At 42.9% G+C, this 9,716-nt stretch overlaps 1 protein-coding gene across 1 annotated transcript; it reads right to left on the bottom strand.

Annotated features, from left to right (window-relative positions):
• Nucleotides 1–702: 702 nt before the first annotated feature.
• On the bottom strand, nucleotides 703–8,170 carry LOC139314126 (glutathione S-transferase Mu 1-like). The gene is made up of 8 exons (XM_070939660.1): nucleotides 8,049–8,170; nucleotides 6,127–6,202; nucleotides 3,534–3,598; nucleotides 3,268–3,349; nucleotides 3,074–3,174; nucleotides 2,222–2,317; nucleotides 2,033–2,143; nucleotides 703–953 (listed from the first exon to the last, which is right to left on the bottom strand). Exons 1-8 carry the CDS (start codon nucleotides 8,082–8,084, stop codon nucleotides 858–860), a joined length of 663 nt encoding a protein of 220 aa, XP_070795761.1. The 5' UTR covers nucleotides 8,085–8,170; the 3' UTR covers nucleotides 703–857.
• Nucleotides 8,171–9,716: the final 1,546 nt, after the last annotated feature.

Raw genomic sequence — 9,716 nt, forward strand, 5'->3', positions numbered from 1 at the left:
TTTTGCTTGGAAATAGAGGAGTCAGATTGTTCATTCCTTCTGATGCTCTTTCACACTTCTGGATTAGAAATGAAGAAAATGATTCAATGTATTTACTGGTTGAAATATACCATTTTATGAGTGTATTATGAATATGAGTATATCAGGTTTACTTTAATTTCTCCATTTGTCAGTTTAGAAATATTTTCACTGATTCATGCTAGAACACGTTAGAGAGAAGTTGGGCAGAAAAATGAAGTGATTGTTTAAAAAATAATCAATGAACTTCCCTTCTATGAAAGTAATTATGTTTCGATTAATTCCAAATTGTGCATGTGTATTCATGTGAGATTATTCCCAGGATTTGACAGCTTGTAAATTTTGGGTTTGCAAATGATTCAATTTTCAGGAACACACTTTAAGTAAATCAGAATACAGTTTTCAGAGGCTGCTAGTGTTCTTCTAACTTATTATTTTGTTTAATCCATCTTATTTAAATATTTCTCATATGTAATGGAAAATAAAATTAGTAGCCTTTTATATTTCTTCTCTGCTGTTCTCATTTTAGCCAAAGGTCAACAGCCAATCAGCTTTGAGCACAGCATGAAGCACTTCTTCACAAAGGCACATTCATGTGAATTACACAGGGATAAAACAGGAGGTGTGAGAGACTACCAGACACTATTCATGTGATAGTGTAACAAACAGGACAACATTACAAAGTAATTCCAAGATACTTTATTGAGCACTGCTGCCTTCCAAATACCTAAACATCACAATTCTACAGAAACACCATTCTTTTTCTTATCAACTCCACCTAAGACAAGAATGGAGAAAAAGGGGGAAATATCTCATCCAGCAACAAAGATTTTTTTTCTTTATGCTTTCTTGTTACACCATTTGGCCATCTTATTGTTAATTGGAGTTTTCATAAAGCGGCTGGAACTCATGTAAGCAGCAATTTTCTCCAGGGCCTGAGGATGCAGACAAAAGAAATATTTAGGAGACTGAGAGAAGTTGTTGGTAAGCCAAAAGCTCAAGGAGGCATACTCCTACCAACCACCCAATAAACCCACCATCAGGGCAACCACACATTTCTTCTACACTAAAAAATACATTCTAGATCGGGGTCTCCAACCTTGGCAACTTTAAGACTTGTGGACTTCAACTCTCAGAGTTCCTCAGCCAACAAAGCCACAAGTCTTAAAGTTGCCAAGCTTGGAGATCCCTGTTCTAGATGAAACCACATTAATGGAGTACCCTCCACATACCTTTTCCCTTCAAACTCTGCTGCCATGCCTAGTTGGGAAAGATGATGGGGATGAAGTCTAAAACCCAGTTAGGGCAGGGGTCCCCAACCCCCGGGGCCACAGAAGTGGAGGATGAGCACGAGCGCATCCCCACTTGTGCGAGCAGAGGTTGAGCATGCACACATGCATGCCAAATGGAGCTGCACACATCCCTTCTCCCCTGCCCCCACAAAGCCAGAAAGCTTGGGGAACTCTGAGTTAGCAAATGGCTGCTAGATTTAGTGCCAACTATATTTTGCTTTCCACTCAGAATTGGAGGGGAAACTTTCAGGTTTTTATAGTTACTCATTATTTTAAATCCAGTCTTGGGGAGGGGCTTGGGGGCAGCTAAAAAAAAGCTGCATTTACACAGTCAGTAGATTTCCCACCTGCACCTTCTGAAATCATTCAATTAATGGTAGTCTGTTTTACTTTACATGTATACCAATTACAAGTTTACCACTTGGTAGTAGACTTTAAAATCCTTGCACTCGTAGCAACCAGTTCATAGGAAAATGTATGTCAAATAAAAGTATGGAAGGGAATTTACCACCAAGCCTTCTGGTGCTTGTTTCATATACTAAAGGGACAGTAGTCCATACCATAAGGATAGTATTTTCCATATATTTCTGCCCATGCCAATTTGGGCCTCAATCTAGCCAACAGATAAATACTGTGGGTTAATCTGTCAGTTCCTGCCAAAACCCAGTAAACTAAGTCACAAGATCCACAAAGCCAGCAAATTTCATGAAGCCAAAGCTAACCTCAAAACGGGTCAGAAAATCTTGAAGATTCTTGAATTGATCAAGGCACTTGGGTTCAAGCATGCGGTTTTGATCAAGTACATCATACATGAGAAAGTCTACAAATGTGATCTGGGGGGAAAAATAAAAAGTGAGTCACCAAAAAGATCAGACCTGCCCAAAGAAACCCAGGTATGGCTATGCATGTACCTTATCCCCGGCAAACCACTTTCTATCTCCCAAAAACTGGGAGAAAAGTTTCAGTTTCCCTGGTAACTGCTCCAAATATCCAGGCTTGAGTTTCTCCTGCAAAACAAGCAAGTAGACAAAACGGAATTGAGAACGCTGCTTGTTTCTACCCAACAGTTATGGAATTTGACATGCTCCATCCAAGAGCCATCAGAGGAAGCCAAAGTTACTCCTTATGTTCTGATGGCATTACAGCAGTACCGAACTATTTGACAGTACCTTTGGATCACATAAAATGTATTCCTTCCAGTCCAACCACTATAGCAATATGTGCAATGTGAGCAGCAAGTATGACCAGCAAACATAACTCATATCTCTACAGCAATTCTACTGAAAAGTGAACGAAAATTCCTTTGCATTTTAACTTTGAGAGCTAGTTGACATGTTTATTATTTGGAGCATTATGCAAACACACAACACAATTCCCCATTGCAGATATTCACATGTTGATTTCAAATATCAGCAGATATCTAAGTTTAACATGGAAGTGTGTGCAGAGATCAACATCATGAACTGGGAGGTTCATATCTGGAGGTTTCACATGTAGACTTTTCCAAATTTGTTAATGCCTGAATACAGGCAATAGCCCTTAAAAAAACCCTCTCCATCTTGATTTCCAGAAAACTGACAGAGATATTGGCAGATGCTTACACATCACTTTTATACACTTGCCACAGGAAACCTTCAAAGACACACCGAGTAAATATGTTTTCTGTGTTATAATTGGATCGTCTTTAGTTCGTACAGCATTACACGGCAACATTTCTTTACTCCGGTTTACTAGAAAATGGAAATGAAGGTGACTCAACTCACAAAGTCAGGATTGTAGCAAATCATCCCCAAGCCCATACGGAAATCCATCGCTTGATTCTCCAGCATGTCCACTCTGGTAAGTTCTTCCTCAGTTTTGCCGCCTGCAGATAGTACAGAGAGGTGAGAAATACTGGGCACCAGAAACATGTCTTAATCAGCCAGTTCAGCTTCCAAAAGAGCTCAGGTATACTTACAAAGATGGTGCTTGCGTGCGATGTACCTGAGAATAGCATTACTCTGTGTCAATTTGGTCTTGCCATCAATTAAGTATGGAAGCTGGAAAGTAGACAGAATGAACTGCTAAAGAACAAATCTTTGCCATGTTAGGCTTTCACATGATCGCTCTCTATCTAATAGTCCTTCAGCTATCCTCTTTATCCAAGTCCTCATATGTGAATACCATTGAAAGCAGCATATTGATAAGATATTCTTCCCAACCATTATACATACAGTTACTTACATTAGGAAAGTCCAGCCCCAATTTTTCTTTTTCATTGATCCATTGACTTTTATCATAATCTGGAGCTGGTAGAATATGGGAGATAGAAAGTTCAGACAGCCAGAAAATTTAAATAAGATATAAACTGCTTACCTTTCATTAGACAAAGCAATCAATTTTAGGAAATGCCAAAAAGGGCATGCTTTTCCTGACCCAGTTATAGCAAGTACCATACCAAATGCTGACAAGTTTACCTCTGCCATTTAATGACTGGTTGCATGATAAGCATAGCTTGGCTACTGAATTAATTCAAGTTTTGGAGTTTGTCCATTGCACTGAACCATAAAGTAACTAAATGGGCTAGGTTTATATAACACATCAAATCACAAAACAAAGATTAACACAGGTATTGCTTAGTGTATTGCTTAGCCCATTGTAAGCCGCCCTGAGTCTCCGGAGAAGGACGGCATATAAATCAAATTAAAAGAAAAGAAAAGAAAAGAAAAGAAAAGAAAAGAAAAGAAAAGAAAAGAAAAGAAAGGTAAGCAAGCCAAGCTTAGCATGCTGTTAACAGCCATTAAGCCTTCAGTTGACCTGGTTAAATATATTAGGAGACTTCTGTGGGTCATCTGAATTCTTGGTTTCATATCAAGAATATTCCCCAGAACAACATGTAACATTCTACAAGTTGTTTCAAGGAAACAATTTGGCAAGATCAAGCCACATGAAGAAATCATCCTCCCCAGGTGGATAAATGGAAAACCCCATAAATATTTGGCACAATAAATAATTAGAGTGGTTTATTTCTTAGATTTAGAGGCCCTATTTGAAGAAGAGAATTTGGTGCCAATATAATATGAGGTGGCTACCAGCATGCTCAGAACTGCTGCTGTGGTCATATGACCCCCATCGACCCCCTTTCTCTCTACAAGCTTCACAGGCTTCCCTATTAACTTGTGGGAAGGTGTCAGAAGAACACTGTAAATGAGGACTGGGGAGGGAGCACCTCAAGCTATCGCAGAATTAACACCAAAATCTCTCCCACATCTTTAATACCTATTTTACTAAAGTTGACCTGAAAGTAACTTGCAAATAAAACGAAGAAATCTTACAGAGCAGTGCATGGGCATAAATATAAAAGAGCAAGGTTAGAGAGAAGGAATGGGAAACAGGTAAGGACTTGAGTGCCTTAGTATCCAGGTAGAGAGACCAAGAATCAACAGAGATAAATGAAAATATTCTACTGGATTAGAAACCTGCAATTGTAGTGATAAAAATTATGTAACATCCTTGACTTGAACTTTCATTAGAAGAACACTATTATACTCCATAGGACTTGCCTAAAGCCAACTCAAGAGCACTGAAATGTGCAATGCTGAACAAAATTATTATGTAATAATTTCTGTGATTTTTGGCAGCAAATAGCTAAAACTATAGGTATATTAGAATCATTTACCGATAGGCACCCAAACATCATTATGAGCCAGAGGTCTCCCTACTGAGATGATAGTCTGGATGAACCTAGTTCTAATGGCAACATATGCCAAAATAAGGGAGCGGCTTGAAATGACGAATGGATATAAGGAGCCTGTTGTTATATAAAGGAAAAATATCTTAAGTTAATGGCTTTGGAAAGAGGTCCATAATATTGCACTAAGACTGTGATGGTGAACCTATGGCACGCGTGCCACAGGTGGCACGTGTAGCCATATCATTGGGCATGCCAGTTGAGCTCTGGTGCGCATGCGCATGCTGGCCAGCTGATTTTCGGGCCTTCTGGGCCCACCAGAAGTAGGGAAACAGGCGGTTTCCTGCCTCCGGAGGGGCTGGGTGTGGGGGAGGCCCGTTTTTCTTTCTTACGTGGCTCCAGATCCTCTCTATGCATCTGCGGAGGGCGAAAACAGCCTTTCCCACTCCCTCGGAGGCCCTCAAAGGCCTAAAACAGCCCATTTCCCAATTCCCGGTGGGACAGGAAGTGACTTTTTTGCTGTCCCCAGCCTCCAGAGACTCCTAGAGCCTTTGGAGGGCCTCCGAGGGAACGAGAAAGGCTGTTTTCGCTCTTCCCAGATAAATAGAGAGGATCTGGAACCAGGTAAGAAAGAAAAATGGGCCTACCAGGCCATCACGTGCCAGGAGCAGGGAGGATGAGAGCGGGGGTTGCGCGCAGGGCAGGGCGCATAGAATTATCGGTGTAGGCACGTGTGCGCGCGACCCACCGCCGCCCCCCCTCTCCTGGCACGCGATGGCAAAAAGGTTATCCATCATTGCACTAAGAGATCATCTGGAAAAGTTCCAATACAACAGTTATATAACAGCCCAGGCTTCAATGAACAGCTCCATCTAATTATTGTGCACGCACCACTCTACCTTAGGTAACTTAAGGAATGTTTATATAATTTACTCTGCTTTTCTTCTACTCTAACCATTTATACATTCGTGTAGAGCAAGAACAATTTCTCACATTCTTGGGAATACTCAAAAGCTAGAAACGAAGAGTGTTTCTTTTGAATGAAGAGCTGAGCTAATATTTACATTCAACAAGTTATATTCACAGAAGAAAACAAGGGGGAGGAGAGGACTTCAGTACAAATGAAACTTGGCAAGTCACACAAACCTTCTCCACAGCTGTAAAACTTATCTTCATAAGGTGTTCCTGTGTATTCAAGCATCAATCGAATGCTATGGGCAAGCTGTAAAGAAAAGAAGCAAACCAGCCATCAGACAGGTGGGGTAATTTTTCACAAGATGCGAAGAGATCTGATGAGAGCCCGTTGAGGTAAACAGGGCCAAGAAATGGACACAGTAGATATTTCAGGAATGCTCTTTATTCTTACTGCGTAGAATGACAGGCACTTTGAAAGCCTCTATCAAGAGTTCCTCACTACTCCATCTCATACCAAGGAAAATCAAGGCAGGGTTATTTCGAGTTTCTTCTCAATTTTTCTTCCTCCTTGAGACTGAACTCCTGACCCCCATTTAGGCTGGATAAGCAAGAGCCACTTGAACAGGAAACTCTGCTACTTAAATCCTGTTCATGGTTCTTTGAGCTCCGTCAATATTTTCCAATGCTTCCAACAAAACTTATTTTTCTTTATCAATATAAAAATTATAGGGGGAACCAAGGGGAGCAATGGTTCAGACAGAGGGCTTATATATCCTCCAATCTCATCAGTACAAATAAGTGAGATTTCTGTTCCAAACATTTTAAAACACATAGTAGTCACCGTTTTTCCAATTCCATTGTATTCACACATAGATGGGGCATGCAACTCTTTTGGATAAGAAGCCACACTAAATGTCCTTCTTGGGTGGCGGATTTTCTTTTGTGAATAACGGAACAAAAAAAAAAAGGATTTCCTACTGGACTTTTAGCTGTGATCTTGAAAGGCAGCAGGTAATACGCAGTATAGAAGGTTCTTTATTCAATTTATTGAACTTACTTATTGTAAGTTCACCCATTTCCTTCCACTTATGACTGTAACCTTGTTGCCTGTATCCTTAAGATTTATATTGACTGTTTCCTAATATGATTTGATTGCTTATTTGTTCCCTATGACTATCATTAAGTATTGTACCTTATGATTCTTGACGAACATATCTTTTCTTTTGTGTGTGCACCTTGTGTGTCTAATCACACTTGGCCAATAAAGAATTCTATTCTAACGTTCCCACCCCTTTATCTAGGGACAGGAAAAAGAAGAGGGATTCCTCCGGGAATGACCACCTGATTTCATTATGAGAACCAAGTGGGCAGGAGGAAATGTAAAAAAGCCACCTTGAAAATGTTAAATCCGCTTTAACCAGGGGTGAAATCCAGCAGGTTCTGACAGGTTGTGGAGAACCGGTAGTGGAAATTTTGAGTAGTTCGGAGAACCGACAAATACCACCTCTGGCTGGCCCCAGAGTGGGGTGGGAATGGAGATTTTGCAATATCCTTCCCCCAGGAGAGGAGGGAATGGTGATTTTGAAGTATCCTTCCCCTGGAGTCGCTTCCCCTCCGCACCGCAATTCCGGCAACGTTTATTTAGATCCAACTGCCAATTTTATTCAATAGGTCGGGTTCACCCCCTCTCCTCTCCCCGAGACAAAGAAGGGGCCCCGCTGGAAGAAAAAAAAAACTCGTTTCGGGCAGCGGGCTCACTCGGTCTGCAGGCGCAGGAGACCGAAGCAGGCCTCCCCCCTCCCCCAATGAAACAAACGCCCGCCTGTAAGACAAACCCAGCTGGTCTTGCAAAGCAGCCAGGCTTTCAATGCCCCCGCCGGGAACCGGAGAAAGGTCAGGAGAAGCCCGCGGAAACGCCGCCTCTCCTTCCATTCGCCCGCAGGCAGAGAAAGGCCTTACTGGGGCGCGGGAATCTCACCGTCTTTTCAAACGGCGCCCTGCAGGAGAGGCGGCCGCTTTCCCTGCACGCCTCGGCTCCAACCTGGAGCCCCGCCGGTGGCAGCAGCGAGAGAAGAGAGCAGCAGGTCCTGCACGGCAACCGGGGAAAGCAAAGCCAGCCGAGCAACTCACCCCTTTTTGCCCGAGCAACTCACCCCTCTAATGTCCCAGTAGCCCAGAATCATCGGCATGGCGCTGGCGGCTCCTCGGCTCCGTTGCTAACGCTGCGGACTCTTCGCTTCGCGGGAAACGGGGCTCTGCAACCTAAAGAGGTAGACTCCGTCTGGGAGGGGCTTCATAAATGAATAAAGCGCCGCCTCGATTGCCAAACCAGGCAGCGGGGGTTGGTGGGTGTGTGGGTGTGTGGGTGAGGTGTGCCGGCAGCCCAATACCAGAAGCGTTCATTGCAACATGCAACTGCTCTTTCGGCCCCTTCGGAAGGGCGCCTTTTTGCTGAGTTTGGGATTTGAGTTTGGCTGGGATTGGAACGGCTCTTCTGAAAAGTTGCCCTCTTAAGTCCACTTAGATCCGCCATCGGTAGAGGCGCCTTTTTTGCAGGCCTGCTGGTTGTGCCGTAGAGATGAATGAGAAATAGCGCCAACCGCTTCTAACATTCCCGAAGCTGTTAATGATTGCTTAACGCCACGTCCAAGTGCGTGGACCGAGAAGAACTTAGAGCGGGGGTGAATTCGGTACGAAATTCAGAGCAAGCGATTGGCGCCCGCGCTTTGGGTCTTAGCGGCAAACCTTCCCGAGTCAAAGGTGAGACCGAGATCCGCAGAAGTGGCCGTCCAATCTTCCCTCTCCCTAAACCAGGGGTGAATTCCAGCAGGTTCTGACAGCTTCTGGAGAACCGGTAGCGTACATTTGAGCAGTTGGGAGAACCGGTAGCAGAAATTTTGAGTAGTTCAGAGAACCGGCAAATATCACCTCTGGCTGGCCCCAGAGTGCGGTGGGAATGGAGATTTTGCAGTATCCTTTCCCTGCCAAGCCCGCAGAACCGGTAGTAAAAAAAATTGGATTTCACCACTCCCCTAAACAGATTTGCTTTATGTTATTTTAACCGTGATTTTGGATTGAAAATAGCAAAGGCTGAAAGCAGAAAAGTGTGGTCCAAAGCCTAACTGAATCATAGATTTTGAAATTTGTCTGCAGTTACCACGATAGTGTGACTGTGATCTAATACAAAGTACAAAGTAGAATATTTGTAGCTCGGGGTTGACATAAAGGGTCCTTGGTGCTCTCTGAGCTTGCTTGTTTTCTTGCAGGCATTTATTTCATTACCCCAAACTAGGTAACATCATCAGTGCTACCTAGCTTGGGTAATGAAACCTCTGCAAGAAAACAAGCAAATTCAGAGAGCACCAAGCACCCCTCATGGTCTGATTTAAATACCATCCATGTTTACAGTATGTATATTTAGTGCCAGGCAGTCTAGTGGTGAAGATGCTCGACTCCCACTTGAGAGTTCAATCAGTTGAGAGTTCAATCCTAGGTAGCAGCAGATGTTTCTCTGCTTGGGTGCTAAGAAAAAATGATACGCTGTGAAGGCCACATAGGATCAGGAAGGGCATCCAGCCAGGAAATGCTTACCTCTGCCCACTTGCCCTGACTCTACCCCAAATTTAATAGACTACAGGGTTATAAAAAGGGAGTATATCTTTAATGCAACATTAAAAATAAAGAAGCAGAACTTCAATTGCACCATTGTAGCCATTATCTTGACTTTTCTTTTGCATAGCCTGCAGACGTGCTCTAACCAGGCTTGACTGTTTAGCTGCATTTTCTAAATCAGAGTTGCTACGTGTTGTCCTTTAATGTGA

The sequence above is a fragment of the Pituophis catenifer genome, unplaced genomic scaffold, assembly GCF_029215685.1.
Source record: "Pituophis catenifer annectens isolate HBS135680 unplaced genomic scaffold, rPitCat1.0.hap2 SCAF_3, whole genome shotgun sequence".
NCBI lineage: Eukaryota > Metazoa > Chordata > Lepidosauria > Squamata > Colubridae > Pituophis > Pituophis catenifer.

Excerpts from the sequence above, each read along its gene's own strand:
- LOC139314126 (XM_070939660.1), bottom strand. The coding sequence starts at position 8,084 with ATGCCGATGATTCTGGGCTACTGGGACATTAGAGGG. Across the intron at positions 6,203-8,048 it reads GCTACTGGGACATTAGAGGG|CTTGCCCATAGCATTCGATT; the intron begins GTGAGTTGCTCG and ends TTTTCTTTACAG. Across the intron at positions 3,599-6,126 it reads GTTTTACAGCTGTGGAGAAG|CTCCAGATTATGATAAAAGT; the intron begins GTTTGTGTGACT and ends ATATTCTACCAG.